This window comes from Thamnophis sirtalis, unplaced genomic scaffold (assembly GCF_051295495.1).
Source record: "Thamnophis sirtalis isolate CommonGarterSnake01/CBP01778 unplaced genomic scaffold, rThaSir2_p1.2 scaffold_5, whole genome shotgun sequence".
Taxonomy (NCBI): domain Eukaryota; kingdom Metazoa; phylum Chordata; class Lepidosauria; order Squamata; family Natricidae; genus Thamnophis; species Thamnophis sirtalis.
Window position 1 is genome coordinate 121,300,989 of NW_028261385.1, and position 18,538 is coordinate 121,319,526.

The following is an 18,538-nucleotide window of genomic DNA, read 5'->3' on the forward strand; positions in this document are numbered from 1 at the left end:
TCTCAGAACATTAGAGCAACCATTAAAGCTGATCTGTCATGAAGTATCTTGTGTGTATACCTTGAGTGTATATGTTATTTTTACAAAATTGTTGGAATGTCTTTTGAATAGCCTTATCTGAAAATTCATATAATGTAAAGAGAAACAGAACATGTTGAAAAACTTAGATTTCTTAATCACTGGGAGTATCCTGTGCTACTCCGACTTCTTGCCAATTCTTAACTTTCTTGGCTTCCGAGAAAGTTTGGTGTTGATGGTAGGAAAATATTGTTGGCATATTCCAAACCATTTAAGAAGAAATTCACTTTTCAGCTTAGTATAAAGTATACCTTGAACCCGCTCATGGTTTTATTAATTGACACATGTATTTGATTGCCAAATCCCAATAATTCTGGGTGGACTCCCAATGACACATAATGATTGTCTGATATTGTCAATGGATAAGGATTTCATTAAGTTATATGTGTTCATAATCTTATTGGTAATATAGTTCCATTGCACTTAGAATTCTTTTTGTAATTGTTGGTTAAGGACTTAGACACTGATGGGGAAGTCTCATTAAAAAGTAATTAATGGAACAATAATTCAGTTGGGCAGTTTAAAATTATTCAGACACCATTAAGATAATATAAGTCTTCTAGTATAACCAGCAGTAGACTCACCACCTTTTCAGCCTGGACTACCAGCAATATATATTGCTCTTTTTATAATAAAGTTGCAGCTTATCTTTGTGTGCATACATGTATTCTACCATATCTTTGTTTTATTTTCACCTACATTGTAGTTATGTTAAGAATCAAAGTAAACCTTGTAGTTTTTACATTACAAGGTAACTGTCATTAGGTAATACGCTTTAGTCAAAATCTATTACTCCCTCAAATAAAAATACAAAAATGTAAAGAAATGTATAGAATTATGTTTAATAATACAAGTAAAATCTAGTCAGATCTATTTATCAATCTTCAAAGTACATTATTAAAATAGTTTATTATGTCTTTATAGTATCAACAAGTATTGGTAATACTTCAGTTAATATAAAATACACTCAGGGCAAAAAATTATTATGATATTCTAAATATATGTTGATGGTGATTAGTCATCACATATGTTGCTCTAGGAACATACAAATAATACAGTAAATATAAGGCCCCTTGCTGTAGGTAAATGAATTATAAGACTGATCTAAAAATAGTAAGATTCAGCCAGAGCCAAGCACATTTAATTCACCTTGATTTAACCATTTATGCAAGCAGTTAATATTTACTAGTGAATTATTTGAACATGATTTCAGAATCTGTTAGTTGAAAGCTTCTTGTTTTTCACAGCAAGTGATCTGTAAGACCTTAATTTTCTTACTATGCATCAATATTTCTGGTTTATACCAGACCAAAATGCACTACTTTGATAGAACTCTTTCCTCCAATTTCCTGCTGAAAGAGAAAGGGGAAAACAATAATAGTATATGAATCATATAATATAAATTCATTTTTTTTGCTAAAGAAAGGATTACATTAAAAACATCAAATCAAGAAACAAAAGCAAGAGGGGTCACCATTCTGATATACATAAAGCTAGCAAAAGATAGATTGCTTTCCTGAATTTGCTTTTAAATGAGAGAACTATTTATAATTCAGTTTAAAAAAACTACAAGTTTCAAGACAAATGTCAAATATATATTTTTGAGAGGGAAAAAAGTGAACCTTTGCAATTATGGTCTTAGTAAGTAATATATAATAACAGGCCTAAAATATGAATCCTGCACTAAAGAACATATTTCTTTATAATGGTGAATTTCTGTTTGTAACAATCTACAAATGTTTCCAGCTTCCTGATGGAAATAAACTACTGTAGGTGTGAAACTTGAAACAAAAAGAAACTTGCCATAATGCAATATTTAGCATATGTTCTCATCATTTCAGTAACAGGTTACACATTTTGGCAGCAGAAATGTGCAAACTACAGCTGCATCAGGCTTATTTGTATGCTAGCAAGTTCAAATAAAACTTTTAAGATTTTTTAAAAAAATCTTGACATGTCAGAATAAATCAGTCTTGAAAAAAGACTGGCAACTATATCTGATTGTATATTTGTTCTAACAAAGAGACTTTTTAATATAAAGTTGTATAACATCTGCATTTCAACAGGTAGCTAATATTTTATGCCTATATCCTCTAATTGGTGCCAGCCTAGCCTTTATATTAAAGTAATGCAAATAAAAAACACAAAGTAGACTTTTGAACAAATAAGCTGACCTTTACTAACAAACCCAAGACTTGCACATTAAAATGTTTTTCCATATTTTTCTCTATAACAAAGTTATTCCAAGTGCCATAACAACAAAATAGAAGCCAATTAATATTTTCTCCTATATTTCCAACATGATTCTCAAATATAGTTTCACTATCCTTAAATTGAGACTCTTAGGCAACATATGAACTATTGTTTTGAACATATTGACTTAAACATTGAAATCTACTATATTTTAACTTTCATAAGGCTTTCAATAGCTGGCTGGAAATAATAAAAAAAGCCCTTTGGGGACAGAGATTTGTTATGTTATATTAGAAAATGAAAAAAGTACTTACCTCTTCCTCATGCACTTCCTGAAAAAGTTCTAACCCCCCCCCCAAAAAAAAACAAATATCTGAGTAAATTATTAGGAAATCATATAAAATGGTTATAATTTAAATAACTCTCAATTTCAAATGTTGCATATTTTTTATACATATGCGTGTACATATACCTATGGATATAAGCAATACCTTTACTGATTATATATTACTGCAGATAGTGGGTATACATGGAGTAGCCCATCATTGCTGTTCCCTCCTCATGCTTTCTACATGTGCCTACCCCCCCCTCTCATGAACCACCTTCCCCCTTATGTGAAAAAACCCCATACAGATAGTAGAGGCAACATGCTTTAATAAATGTGCTGGTAACAGGACATCTAATGACCTTGTCTCATTCATCTGCAGAAAAGTGTGGCATCTACTAAAGGAGAATATTGGTAGCTCAGGGTTGAAATGAGGAGTCTTTGAATGAGGGATCCTCTCTGAATTTGGTTGCTTTCTTCCAGACATTTCATTACCCAAACTAGGTAGTGTCATCAATGCACTGATTATGTTACCTAGTTTGGATATCAAATCATCTGCAAGAATACAAACAAGCTCAGAGAGCACCAAGGACCCATCAGTGTAGCATTTTCAGTTTATTACTCAAGTAACAATTCTATGTCAGTAGAAAGGGCAACAGTCAAGATGCAAAATTTCATATTCTTCCCAAAGGCTGAACGAACAGCACTACTTATCTCTTTCACATCTTTCTTTTCTTGGGTGTTGAAGTAGCAAGTACCAGGTGAATAATATTCTCTGCCATGTGCCGGGTGTGTACTACAGTTTATTATTGGTATGCATAGAAATCTGGGTGGAACCCTAAAAGCTTGCCTTTGTGCCAAAACAAGCTTTAAGCAAAATAAGCTCATTTAATTATTTGAAATTAATTATCTTCAGCATGCAAGGTGATTTTTATAATACAATCCTGTGTATGTCCACACAGCAGCAATCCTGAGTCCAATGGAGCTCACTGTTAGAAAGTAACACCCTTGACTACTTTTTCTGGAATAACCTCATCCCAATTACCAACTTAGTCCTACTACCATCTTTCTTCTTCTTCAGTGTTTTCAGTATGTCCATTGATATCCAATAATCCAATATCTAGAATACCCAATAATATCCATAGATTGTTTTATCTTTTAAAAAATGCTATTGATTACAATATAAAATATGATTTCCTTTTGCACTATTGATTACATTTTTCTTCCTATTAATTTCTATCTGTGTTTTCTGTTTTGAGAACATTTACACATGACTTGTAGCCATCTGTAGTTTTTGACAAAAAAAGATAAATAAGAGTCCGAGCTTTTGAATGACTTAAACAATGTTTTTTAATGTAGTTCACCGATTCAGAGAAACAACGTGGAGTGAGGAATATATTTCTGATAGCTCTGCTCCACAGACGAGTATAAATGAAGCAGAGGCACATGAGTTCCATAAACTACATTGGCCCCACAGAGACTTGAGTCCCCAAAGTGTTTTTTGGTCCTGAGCTATCCACTTTGAGGAATGTGACCCTTCATCAAAGAAGTGGCATATTTCTGGATGAAAAATTATTAGACTTCCATAAAAACAACATTTTAAATTAATTAATTTATAAAAGCTTAAAACAGAAGCAGGCAAGCAGGAATAGATACACTATCAATATTTTAGTCTTGTTCTTCCTTATCAAGATTGTTCTCAGTTTGTCCCAGCTTTCCTCACAGCAGACCTAAATCTTGGTTTGATGCTGACTTTATCAACATAAAAAAGGGTCTCTCCTCCTGGTAGCAAATGCTTTCCAATGTAACAGCACTTTTAGTGCATTTCAACTCTTTCTAGAATAAAAAAATCTAATATCAAAGAAAAGGCAAACTGTAAAAGAGAAATAGGGAAGTTTAATTGCAGCTGCTAAGCTTAAGAGCCCATCTTGAATATGGCATCTAGTTAACAGTTCTTAATGAGGTTTTGATTTAACCTGCCAAGATTCTATAGAATCTTGTGAGAATAATTTACAATAGAATAATTAAATAATCCAGTTGTGACTTACTCTCAAAATGATCTTCCTGGCTGGCTGCTTTTACTGTATCTACATCAGAGTTTAAGGATCTTATTACAGTATACAGTTATGACTTGGAGAATTCCCTGGAAGTGGATTTATCTCCCCAGAAAAAAGAACAAGGATTGGTGGCTTCCAGTGATGACTGCTTTATTTACAACCATTAACAGTTTAGTATGTTTTCTGTTGAACTGGAATTGTTTTGTTATCCATTTCTATATCCCTTCTAAAGGAAATAGACTTGATCCTGCCCCCTATAAACCAATTAACTTGTTTGAAGCAGAAAAACACTAAAATGTCTATCTAAAATAATGGAATTGGATCAAAAATAAACAAATTTTTGTTGAGGATAGGCTGGTTTTAGAGGGAAAGGCAGTCAACTCTAGATATAGTCCTTTACCATTTAACTGAAAAATATTCCTCCCATCCCACACACCTCTTTTTTACAGCCTTCACTCATTGCAAATCAGGTTTTAATTTGATCCAGGACAGTCTGTGGGAAAAATGAAGGGGTTCCTCAATAGACTAAAGACTTGTCCTTGTCAGTTTCTAGTCTAACATCTCTTTGTGAGTTAGATATTCCAGATATTTCTGGAGCTCTTTCTACACAGAGAAAGAGGTCATGTTAACCTCATTACTTTATAATTCAAATTTTACTTCAATCATTCAGCCTGTTTTTTAAGCATTGCCCTCCTTTATTAGTAAACAGCAACTGCAATAGCTCTTAGACTTTGTACTGCTTCATGGTACTTTACAGCTCTCTCTAAGCAGTTTTCAGGGCCAGCATATTGCCCCCAACAATCTGGGTCCTCATGGCCCCATCAAATAGAATGGTTCAATCTGTTTTGAAGGTAGATTCCCCACAACTTTTGAAATTTCTGATTGGAAAACTCTACTACTCAAGCCACCAATTTCTACCACATTTTTCATTATACATATGTCATAGCACCCTTACCTGTTTGACATGCAGTTTTCTCCATTTCCAGTTTAGTACAAAAGTCTGTCAAAAATTCACATTCCCTTTTGTCTACTTCACTAGAAAAAATAGAACAGCAAGAAGGAGTATTATCCAAAGGTCCCATGATTAAATGTGCTGATGCGTTTTAATTATTATTGCCTTCAAGTCACTTTTTTAAAACTCCTGGTGACTGCGTGGACAAGTCCTTAAAGGTTTCTTGGCAAGATTTTGGAAGGTTTGCCATTGCTGGCTACTTTGGGCTGAGATAGAATGATTGGCCCAAGGACACCCAGCTAGCTTTGTGGTGGGACTGAAACTCACAGTCTTTCACAGTCTGCCACTTTCTAACCAGGTTCCTTAATCACTATGCTATGCAGATGCTGATATATTTTAGTTTAGTAATAATTATGTATATAAAATACTTATAAACTATGTTTATAATAAAAATGGTACAAATAGCAAGAACTGTAGCAATAAGAAAAAGAAATCAAATGTCCCTAACCCTAACCAAAAACAAACAGATACACCCGCCCACCAATGAAAAACCAAAACTAAAATTGAAAGCATTCTGTATATGGACTGCAAATAATTAGAAGACTATTAGATGGCAGCAAAGAGATAAAAAATAATATCCTTTGTTGCCATCTAGTGGTCATCCAGATTTTTTTAGGCCACATATGGTATGCCTAATAATACTTAGAGCACTTATGTCAAACTCGCGATGTTACGTTGCCATCATGTGATGTAACCTGTGTGTGATGCATCCAACCCATGGGCCGTCAGTTTGACACCCTGAATTAGAGCATAACATTTCTTATGTATTCCTGTAAAATTAACTTGTGGGACAATCTTAATGACAACTCAATAAATCTGTCTTCATAAAAGTTTATCAAATCTAGGTTTGGCTGACCCAAATAAAGTAACATAACAAAATCCCTAAATTTCATAAGATATCCCATATGGCATTTTACTTATGTATGAAGTTTCTAGGAATGGAAAAAGTGTTTTATCTTGCCATAGAATATGAATAGGATAATATCAAAAGTATTATTTAAATTGGTTTCCAAAGGCTTCAAAGCAGGAAGATTTTAATTCTATTTGTTGAAGCATGACCTGACTGAACAGAATCCTCCACACCTAGAGGGTATATTTTTTAAATATATATTTTATACATACATACTGCCAACACTAAGATATTTATTATTTTTATAAATAAATTATTTTTATGTCTTCTGGTTGAGCAAGTACATTGTAATTGGTAATCAGAATTAAGGAAAACAGTATTTCAGGACAATTTGTCTATTCTAATTTTTTCATTGAGGAAAATAGTAAATCCTCTGTAGGTATATGCAGCCTAGATGTGTTAGAAAGAGAAAAAAAGAAAATAAATGAAAATTGAAAACCTGTCTCTTCTCATTGTGAAGAACAGAGAGCTATCATTTAAATCATATCAAAAACTATTCTATGTGATTGTCCATTTAGGATCATGATGAAAAAGAACAGAACTTGGAATACTTGAGATCATCAGTTTCCTCACTGCCCCTTTTTCATTAGTTTATCATCATTTTGAAAGGGCCAACTATGGAAGTAAAAAGATAACACAGAATGGAACCATGTCACCACTTTATCAGAAGACAATAAAGTTAAATCCATCAGTAAGTGGTTTGGATGTATTATTTATTGTTTCATTTTAGAAGCAAAAATTAACTGAACTGAGTTAACTTTATGCAAACTACTGTGAATCTATAGGAATTTTATAATTCTCTCTGAGCCATGCTAAACTATAGCGAGACAGATATCTCTTTATTGGCTCAGGCAAAGAAACCAAGGGACTTCATTGTGGATTAGATTAAGAGAGTTTCTGTTCCACTTTCTACTTCCATTATCTTGCTGTAATTTCAATCCAAAGGGTGTATGATGAGTAAATAGGTTTCGTTTAAGGTGGCCCAGATGGTATTCATATGCAAGTTATAGACTTTTCAGAGTAATAGTTTGTTTTTATTTATTACATTTGGAATACTACAGTAGAAGATGATTTACCGTATTTTTCAGAGTATAAGACACATCTTTTGCCCCCCTAAAAGAGCGTGGAAATATTGGTGCATCTTATACACTGAATACAGCCATTTTTGGCCGCCTGAAGCCCCCGCACCCATTTTTGTGAAAAACGGGCTGGTTTTTTTGCAAAAACTGAGGCCTTTTGCCTTTGCTCAGCCCCCAGCAGCCCTCTGCAGGTTTCAGCAGAGCTGGAGCAAGGCAAAAATGCCCCCATTTTTGTGAAAAACAGGTGAAAAATGAGCCGTTTTTCACAAAAATAGAGGCTTTTTTGCCTTCCCTTAGCCCCCAGTAGCACTCTGCAGGCTTCAGCAGGGCTGAGGCAAGGCAAAAATGGGGGCTTTCTTACTTACCTCTTCGAAATCCTGGTGTGTCTAATACACCAGTGCATCTTATAGTCCAAAAAATACGGTCGTTCACTGTTTGCCAGATATTTTTTAGTCTCTTTTTTAAAAAGAATGTTGAAAACCTTCATTCTTAAAGATGTGATTAGTGACAAAAGTTACTTGTTCACAAAAAGAGTTAGTTTCCAACTGATACAAGTTGATGTACAGGGTGGGGCATAACCTTTTCCTAGGGGGTCACAGCAAGATCGACAGCAGTTTACAACTTCCGCGACACCTCATTTTAAAGCCCATAAAAAACTGAATTGAATGAGCTATTAAATGTTAAATTTGCTTTAAGAATGGCTGGAAAATTCGATTCGGAAGAACAAAGGATCATTGACAGAAGGAAAACAATGTTAAAGGAAAACAATGTCGAATTTTGGGGCAATGACGTCTGGCCGGGAAATTCGCCAGATCTCAATCCGGCAGAGAACATTGGGGCCATAATTAAGGATGAAGTGGAAGCTCTGATGATTCAGGAGCAAGGTCAAAATCGATATTCGGTTGAAACTTTGAGAATGAATTTGGAAACTGTGTTGAAAAATCTGGAAAATCGAACGGAACTGTTTGAAGATTTGTTGTGTTCTTATCCATGTTTGAATGCTGTTCGAAGGGCTAATGGTGGTCATACTGACTATTAAATCGTGTCAATAAACTCAGTTTTTGATGGGCTTTCGAATGGTGTATGAATTATTTGTGTTGTTATTACAAGTGTTGCTGTGACCCCCTAGGAAAAGGTTATGCCCCGCCCTGTACAGTCAGGCCCCAAAAATGAATTATTCCTTCTCATAACTATGTGATTCCATCATTAATCTGGTGTAGGAGAAGACAACAGATCTGTTTAGGGTTATTTTTTAAAGTTTTCAAATAGCACAAGCAGCAATACTGTGCCAAAAAACAGTTCAAGAATTCTCTGAAGTCTTCGGAGCTCAAAAAATGGCTCAACGCGCAAACCGGAAGTCCGAAATTTTTTTAAGGCAAGTTACATAAAGTAAAATAAATGGTTTTGTGGTGCATTTTGTATTCAAAGTTCTAGAAACTTTTTCCAGCTTTCATTTACCAATTTCTGTCAAAACCTAAGATTCCCAGGTTGGACTTATTTTTAATGCCAAAAACTGATCCATTTCCAAGGATATAAGCAGGTGAAAATGGGTAGATATTACCCAGATAAAGTAGTTTGTTCACTCTATTATGAATCAAGATTGATGGTGACTATTTGGCATGCATTGAACTTCTAGGGCAATCTTTCTGGCACACCTTAAATGTTATTTACACATTGAAATAGCTGAAAAAAATTAGGAGGAAAGAAGAGTAGCAACTCAGAAAGAGAGAAATTAGACAGAAACAGTATAATTTTAATTTTATTCCAAATGTATCTTTCTATGAGTATCCTGCATAAACACGTATTCAAATATTTTTATATACATTAGAAATTTGCAAAATCTTATTAGTCTAAAGAGATTCTCAGTCATCCAAATCATGATTGTCCCAAAGGTACTTTTTCAAAAGACAATTGAACTTCCTTTGTTTTTCCTTGAAGACGTTTCGCTTCTCATCTAAGAAGCTTCTTCAGTTCTGACTTCAGCCAAAACTGAAGCAGCTTCTTGGATGAGAAACAAAATGTCTTCAAGAAAAAAGTCCAGTTGTCTTTTGAAAAAGCACCTTTGGGACAAAGCCTTATTCCTACAAATGAAAAGTTGAGGGAGTTTTAGTAATATAATGTTTACTGCAAAAAAAAAAGTCCTGTATTGGTCTTCTATGGTTAGACAGGATCTCTGGAAAATATATTAGACCTGCAAAGAAATAAACATTTTAAACATTTGGCAGCATATATACAGAATCCAGATAGCTTCTCAAAATTCAACTTTCTCTTCAACAATGTAACCTATCTTTTTATCTTTCTAATCAACTTATCGAAAGGTGAGGGTTTTGACCAGACAATCATGTTTCTTTACATATACACTTGAAGTAAATTAAAGTAACACACAGACTGTGTTACTTTTAATAATTCTTGAGCAGGAATAACTAGACATGAAAATCAGGATTATAATGGGTAAATTGTACTGAGCAATTGCTGAATAATCTGAAGTAATAATATAATAGTTACTTCAGTTTATTCAGCAATTGCTCAGTAACAATTATAAACAGATATAACTGTTTATAAGTTTATCTTATTGGTGTCAGTAATTTGGTCTAGTGGTTAAAGGCCTGATGGCTATACTAGGAGACTAAATTCTAGTCCCACCTTAGGCATGGTAGCTGGCTGGGTGACTTTGGGCCAATCACTTTCTCTCAGCACACTTCACCTCACCTCACCTCACCCTGGTCCTCTAATATGGATCAAGAGCGAAGTATTCAAAAGCAGTCTGCATTTTAATCACCAGAAGATCAATTTCAGCCACCTAAGCATAGAAATGTAGGGAAAAAATTAACACTTTTATAAAGAGATTAGGGATCTTTATAGCTGATTCATCAAAATATTTGGCAGCAGAAATTTAAAGCTGCTCAGTCACAACTAGTTCCTCGTTAATTTTGGGAATGCAGCTCAAGTCTTTTCTGTTGACTACATTTTCCTGGTATCTCTTCAGAAACTTCTAAAGAGCAAAAATATGTATTAATGTCAATTTAAAAGGGGGTGGAACTTGACAATGTGGAAATATATACCAAGTATTCTTTAACATTAGCATATTATGATCACGTGCATATTTTGTAACAATGCATATGCAGTCTCTCATCTTTATGTCTTTTAGCAGTAGACAATTATTCTTTTTGCCAATATAAATTTATTACAGGGAGTTCCCTTTAAACTTGTATTTAATTTGGAATTTAAATGTTACTTCTAAAGTACTTGCAGTAATAACTGGATGCTTTTTTTAAGAGTTCAAAATGAAAGGGAGGAAAAAGTGATTGTAGATCTGTATTACGGTATGGTTGGCAGTACACAAGTAGAGTTTAACAGTTAAAGAACTGTTGGAGGGGTGGAGGCTAGCCGCCTGGAGTCCTCTGGGATTGGGCGGCCTATAAATAAAATTAAACTTGAATTAAACTTGAAACTTTTTTAAATGTTTGTTCCCTCAGAAAACAATAATCCCAGTTTTAGAGGACAAAGCATTTTAGGTAGTTTTTTTATTTATTTAGATGGAAGTACTAACCACTTGTGATGACCCTTGTAGCTCATCAGCTACAGTATTCAACACAGTAATGAAAGAAGTAAAAATAAAGGTTGAAGAACTTTGGAACTATCTAGAGCAGAAAATCCCTGCTGTATTATAATAATGGACTATAATGCACTTTTCTTTAGAAAAACTGAAATGTTGTGAATAATATGTACAATATAATATACTGTATAATTCTTTGAAACTGATTTTTATTTCATTTTAGAGCCAAGGTGGCGCAGTGGTTAAATGCAGCACTGCAGGCTACTTCAGCTGACTGCAGTTCTGCAGTTCGGCTGTTCAAATCTCACCGGCTCAGGGTTGACTCAGCCTTCCATCCTTCCGAGGTGGGTAAAATGAGGACCCGGATTGTTGTTGGGGGCAATATGCTGACTCTGTAAACCGCTTAGAGAGGGCTGAAAGCCTTATGAAGTGGTATATAAGTCTAACTGCTATTTAAGGGAATCTTCTAAAAAGGTATGCCAATCAATGCTAAATTCTTTTTTAGATTTTTCTTTTTTTAAAATCTAGTTAGATTTTCTTTTTAAAACTGTACAATAGTTTTAAACACATTTACTTGAAAGTATATTTCAATGAAATTAACTAGGTTTACTCTAAATAATAGGTTTAAGTCAGTTATGTCCTACTGACATTACCAAATACACAGTAGCAGTGACGTGCGATGAGGTTTATGGCTGGTGAGGCAAGCGGGCAAAAGCCGCCTTATGTCAGTCACAGTGGCAGGGCATTCAGACACCCGGCGCTGTGTCTGCCATAGATGCGAGACCCCTCTGTCAGACACAGAGGCGGACTATGGCGAACATAGTCTATGGTGGACACAGCGCCGGGGCATTCGGACCTTCACTTTCTGACTGCTTCTCGCCACCGCCACACTCCGCCTCCTCCTCCGATGAACAATCCCGCTGCTGCACCTTCGCTTTCTTCAGCTCGGACGGAGCCGGGACACCCAAGCTGCTGGCGGCAGCAGCAGGGGCCACCTGAGCTGCCATGATCCCCCCTCCATAGCCAGCCAGCCCACCCACCCCCCACCCAACCTACTCCCTGCCTGGCCGGCTGGCCGGCACAAGGCCTCACCGTTCTTCTCCTCCTCCCCGCTCAAGTGGCAGCGGGCTCTGCGGGACAACAGGGTCTCATTCATCTCAAAGACCCACCTCTGCTGGCGGGCTGCCCCTCTCTTCTCAAACAAGGCTGCCCCTCTCTTCTCAAACAAGCTGCCCTCCCTGCCTCTCCTTCTTCCCTCTCTTCTCAAACAAACTCTCTCTCAAATTGAGAGTTTGAGTGAAGTGAAGAAACAAACACACGCACACACACACACACACACACACACACAAACAAATTACTTACAATAAAAAATTACTTACAAATTACATTAATTTTGAACTCCTTGCCCTCCCTCCGACCCACATACCTTTTCCAGCTGTTTCACAATCACAGAGGATTTCAACTCTGCTCTTGCCTGCCATGATGAAAATGTAAAAGGAAAAATGCAAGAGCTGCTGAGGTCAGGCTGGATTAGCTGCTGTCAGAGTCCCCAATGGATGACTCTGCTTAACTGTTTAAAAAAGCCTCTAAAAAAAGTGCCCTCTACAGGAGGAGGCGAGAGAACCACATGCCTCATCTACATAAGAAATTTTTCTTTTAACCCTTGCTTAATAGCAGTAGCAATAGCAGTAGACTTATATACCGCTTCATAGGCCTATCAGGCCTCTCTAAGCGGTTTACAGAGAGTCAGCATATTGCCCCCAACAATCTGGGTCCTCATTTTACCCACCTCGGAAGGATGGAAGGCTGAGTCAACCCTGAGCCGGTGAGATTTGAACCGCTGACCTGCTGATCTAGCAGTAGCCTGCAGTGCTGCTTTTTAACCACTGCGCCACCTTGGCTCAACTCTGCTCGAGTGATCATAAGGATAGACTAAATGAGGCAAGTGGTTCTCCTGCCTCCTCCTGTAGAGGGCACTTTTTTAAGAGGGTTTTTTAAATAGTTAAGCACTAAGCAGAGTCATCCACTGTGACTCTGGCAGCAACTACCTCACTTTTTCCTTTTACATTTTTTTTCTTTTCATGACGACAGTGGTGAGGCCCTGCCTCCCCTGCCTGCACGTCCCTGCACAGTAGAATAATCTATACTCACTAATGATGAGGATAAACATAATAATGGAAATAATCAATGTATATCTCTTTATGAATGCATGCTAGGCTTCTTAAAACAAATGATTATTCACTAACCTAGAAAACAAGTAAGGTTTCTTCCAAAGCACAGCAAAAAATCTGGATAACAGTTTTGAATGCTATATTAGGAATCATTGCATCATTTAAAGTATCTACAGGGATCTCCCTATAACATCTCCCTATTAGAATATATAAATATTGCTATGTATTGTCAGTTAAGATATCTGTCAGACCATCTATCTGTATCTGCCTATTCTGTCCTGTTTGCCTGTCCAATATAATACAATAGAGATTACACACTTTGGGTTCCATTCATTAAAAAGTGTCATTTTGTGGGACTTAGGAAGTAGGCCTTCTTTAGAACAGCATACTCCTAGAGATTTGTAGTGTTCTTCTGACTTCATCTAAGTGGGCTCTTAAAACCTTCCTCCAGGCCTTGGGCTACATTGGTGGCACTTTCCTTGTGGGAATGTTGCATGCCATATATTAGAAGGTATTTCTAGATAGGAACTTTTTCTTTGCTGTATATTGTTCATTCTGTCTTTAATACTGTATATCACTCAGTTATCAAAAGCAGGTGGCCATTACAAATATGATTAAATCATCCATCGTAGTTATATTAGTCAACACCTGTTCTTCCTATTATATTGCAGATATTTAGATTTTAAAATTTGATTGGTGAGCAGTTGCATTTTTTTCTCTTTTGATAGTAGCCCGCTTTGAGCATTTTACCTTGTAGAGTTGTTGCATGTCGTATATTTGAGGAAATCATCACTTGTAGTGCATGGTGGGAGACCGCCTTTAACTTTCTGTTCTTGTGGTGTCATACGCAGGTCCACAACAGGTTCTCTTAAATTATCTTCTTTGTTTTTATGTCTTGGAATCTCTATGGATTTAATAAATAAAACTGGTGTCTTCTATTGCCAGAAAATAGTAATAATCTTTAATAGCAATTGGAGTTGCTTTTATTCAAGCGGCTCCTATTACTATCCATAAAAACATACAGTGTGAAATTATTAGATGTTATTGTCACTTCACAGATGGTTATGTGCAGTGGTAAAACCTATATCACTGGAAGTGTTCACTCCTAGAAGGATTAAATACAAACTATTAGTATTCTGTCTAGAAAACCAAATTGACATTTATAACTGGGACAATATGAATATAATGCTAGCAGCTTTTACCAAAAAAAGCAGTGGCACTGCTATAAAAACACTGACTTTGTGATTTCTCAAGAAAAAGTTTATGAAGTGATAGCTAAAAAGTGATGCCACTGCAGCTGTGAAATTATGTCAGATGTTTGTAGACATTGAAAATGCCAGCGTCTTCAAGATTAGCTAACATTATTAGGGCATAAGCTATTGCGAACAGGACCTCACTTCCTCAGATGCTTAGAGTGGGTTTTCCATTACAGGACTTTAAATTTAGGGAGTGGAAGAGGGAGAAATGGAGGGGAAAAACAAAGTTAGCAGCCTTACATGATTGTGGAAATTGAGATGAAGAGACTGAGTGCCACTTTATCAGTTAACGAAGATTATAGGCTAAGAGATCATTAATCTGTTCAAATCTAATGGACTGTGATTTTTAATTGTTTGCAATTCAGCTGACAAAGTTTCCTGTTCTACCACTGTCATTTGAGGCCAGTGTCTTAAATGTAATGAAAATACCTAAAAAATAATAATTCTCAAAATGGAAATGATCTATTCTTTTCTTATATAAGTTTTTTAAAAATAGAATTAGAATTTAAGATTGTAGAAATTATAATTGCTGATATAAAGCGACCCATTGCCTTATTTTCCATCCGAATGAATTACATATAGTTAATACTAAGAGGTGATGCATGAAACTTTTCTCCTTTAATCTGTTGATGAACATTAGCCTATCTGTAAAAAACAGCCCCCTATTCTCACAAAAAGCTTACCACATGCAATTTGATCAACAGGGGATCTGACAAGTCTTAGAATTTCAATGTTTAGTTTAGCACATGGTAATGCAGATACACTTCTTTGTGTTGGCACTGTGCCCAGAAATGGGGAACAATTTGTTTTCTCAAGTTTCCATTCTACTTTCTAAAGTGAAATTGATTTCAAAGGTATATTGTGACACAGAAGAATGAAACTGGCATCTTAATATTGCATCATTGACAAGTATACTTAACAGGAACCATTAAATATGTACAAAGTAACAGCTGCTCTTGTATAAAACAACTTTTTTGGCATGAAAACATACTTGATAAGTGAAGATAAACCATTTTTTAAAATATCTTTTGTACTCTGCATGATAAATGCAGTTAATTCTGTATAATCTGATGTTTACACAGTACTCATAATGCAAAACCTTCTTAGGCAAGAATAAACCTTAAAATGCTGAAACAAACATTTAATCAGAATACCTCATGCTGATTTTGTAAAATTCAATATACTCAGAAATATAACTTACAAACTGTGGTGGTATTTACATCTATTTTGCAGATATATCCCAAATGAGACATTAAGCCAGATTTTGTTTATTACTTGTTCAAAATAGCTATTACTGGAACTTTCTCTTCTTAAAGACTCATGAGGGGAATGGAATCACATTTACTTTTCAAGATGAAAAGACATTCAGTCCTCCTTAGGCCCAATTAGCAGAAAAGAAAGCTGCTTGTCATATCCATGGAAAGATTATTTTTGCAAGTCGGAGAGGTTACTGTTACCTTAACAGAATAAGAAGTAAACCTGGATGTTTGTCAATGGCTTAATACCAAAGGTCATTATTATCCTTCAGCCATCTGAAAATTGTGATGTTTTTTCAACATTTATTTTGAAATAAAACAAATTAGAAAGATACATTTCTTAATTTAGCTTCTCTGTTCAATACTAACACAAAGTTGCACAACTGATGCCAACACCTTGCCTTAAAATCTGCTACTTTAGACAGAAAGATGGAAGGACATTTTCTGAATTTGGTTGAAAACAAAATTAATACTGTAGAAAGGAAGAATGAAAAAGAGAATATCCACAGGCAGAGCCCCAAATCAAAAATAGCACCTTCAGAAACAACAACCAAAAGGTTCAAAATGGCCATTCAGATGATGTATCAAAACTAGAGAAATACAGGGAGTCCTCAATTTACGACCACAACTGGCCCAACATTTATGTTGTTAAGTTAAACATTTTAAATGTTTTGTCCCATTTTATGACCTTTCTTGCCATAGTTGTTAAGTGAATCACTGCAATTGCTAAATTAGTAACTGGTTGTTAAGTGAATCTGGCTTCCTCATTGACTTTGCTTGTCAGAAGATTGCAAAAGGTGATCACATGACAGCAATGGTCATAAGTATGAAGCCTTTGCCAAGCATCTTAATTTTGATCACATGTTCATGGGAATGCTACAAAGATTGTAGCTATGAAAAATAGTCATAATTCATTTTTTCAGTGCCATGTAACTTTGAATGATCACTAAATGAACTGTTGTAAGTTGTGGACTATCTGTAATATATAATTGCAAACTTTAAAAGATTTGCTCCTCACAATAATGAGATGAGAAGAGACAGAATTGTCAATACTACCTAAAATTTAAAAAAATAGCAATTGTGTCTTAATTATACGGACATGAATGTGTCAAAACAAAGAAAAGTGAGAAGGCAGGAACAGAGAAGTAGGACAAAAGACTTACTAGGAAAAAATCAGACAACTAGAAATTGTTATAAGGGAAAATATAAAGCTAAGAGAAGGAGTTTATTCCTAAATATGACAATTTTGGAGGTTTGTAGAGTACAAAACCTTTTTTTCCTTTTGGAAAGCTCTTTAACTGATTGATGAAAATTACATTGATCAAGTGCTGTGCTAGCAGAAACAAAATCTTAGGTGCTGCAGATTGTCAGCAATTTCCTTCTCCAGCACATGGATAAATACACCTGGAAACATCTCCCTCCCTCCCTACCTACTGTATCTCTTTCTCTCTCTCTCCCCCTACCTATCTACTGTAATTCTCTCTCTCTCTCTCTCCCTCTACCTACCTACCTACACTTTCCCCCCTACTGTATTTCTTTCTCTCTCTCTATTTCTCTCTCTCTATCCCTTTATCTACTTACCTATCTACTCTCTCTCTCTCTCTCTCCCTACCTATCTACTGTCTTTCTCTCTCTTTCTCTTCTTCTCTATCCCTCTACCTACCTACTTTTTTAAAAAAATTGCTCTTCAAAATCTTGATGCGTCTTATACTCTGATGCGTCTTGTACCCTGAAAAATACGGTATCTATTATGAAAAATCTGTTTTACAACTTAGAAATACTAACAATTATGTTTGTTGATATCATCTGCCAAATATTGCTTAATCTTCCAAACAACTTTGGTAGAAGGAGCAATACATTATTGGCTAGATTGTTCCTGGGAAATCTTTGCCCGCTTCTAGGGGGAGAAGAACGATGTGAATTTACCAATTTATCCATTTGCCAAAGTAAAAAACAGGTCAAGATAAGATGTTCATAATATCTTTGTTCCTTATTCAATATCTCAACTTTGAGTACTTGCTCATTTTTTTTCTGTAGAGAAACTTATTCAGAGAGACAGGATGCTGATTCATACTAGTAATCCTGACCACAGTGTTATCAATCTGAACAGACCCTACAGCGGGGGATTGGTCTCCAAAAGTCAAGCCTCAGTAGGAAGTGGTCCGACCATGACAGGGGCAAGATCTCACTACCCCTCAAACCAAGATCACAACTCCACTGCTCCGAGAGAAGCATCTGTGAAGCATCCATTTCACATGATGATCTGGGGCTGTATTGCTGCTTCTGGTATTGGTCGGATACAAATTGTGCAGGAAATCATGAATTCCAAGCAGTATGTTGAAGTCCTGGAAAAGATCATGCTTAATTCACCTCAGGAATTTGCAGGGAAGGACTTTTACTTCCAGGATGACAAGAAGCATGGTGTTCAACTCCTGGATTGGCCAGCTCACAGCCTGGATTTGAAATCAATTGGGAATTTGTGGGCCAAGATTGGTTACCAAATAAGCAAGAAGCATCCAAAGACCAAGCAGGAGCTGATTGAATCCATTGTTGCAGCCTGACACCACATTGTCACCAAAGATCACGTGCAAAGGGTTATACCTTAAACCTTATACAGTCTATGCCAAAGCAATGCCGCCTGGGGA

The 18,538-nt window shown here is 35.8% G+C and overlaps 1 protein-coding gene across 8 annotated transcripts in view; it reads right to left on the minus strand.

Moving 5' to 3' along the window:
* Positions 1–896: 896 nt before the first annotated feature.
* The window catches only part of WDPCP (WD repeat containing planar cell polarity effector), a 151,258-nt gene continuing 133,616 nt past the window's right edge, over positions 897–18,538 (minus strand). For 4 of the 8 annotated variants that reach the window (XM_087716805.1, XM_087716802.1, XM_087716803.1 and 1 more), the window contains 4 exons: positions 14,132–14,285; positions 5,609–5,688; positions 2,586–2,614; positions 897–1,430 (listed from right to left, as the gene is read on the minus strand). In XM_087716805.1, the coding sequence (XP_087572931.1) occupies positions 1,377–1,430; positions 2,586–2,614; positions 5,609–5,688; positions 14,132–14,285 (317 nt within the window). In that variant the 3' untranslated portion in view covers positions 897–1,376. Of the gene's footprint in view, positions 1,431–2,585; positions 2,615–5,608; positions 5,689–14,131; positions 14,286–18,538 lie in introns of those variants that run through there. The other 4 variants (XM_087716804.1, XR_015696800.1, XM_087716806.1 and 1 more) reach the window with 4 other exon arrangements.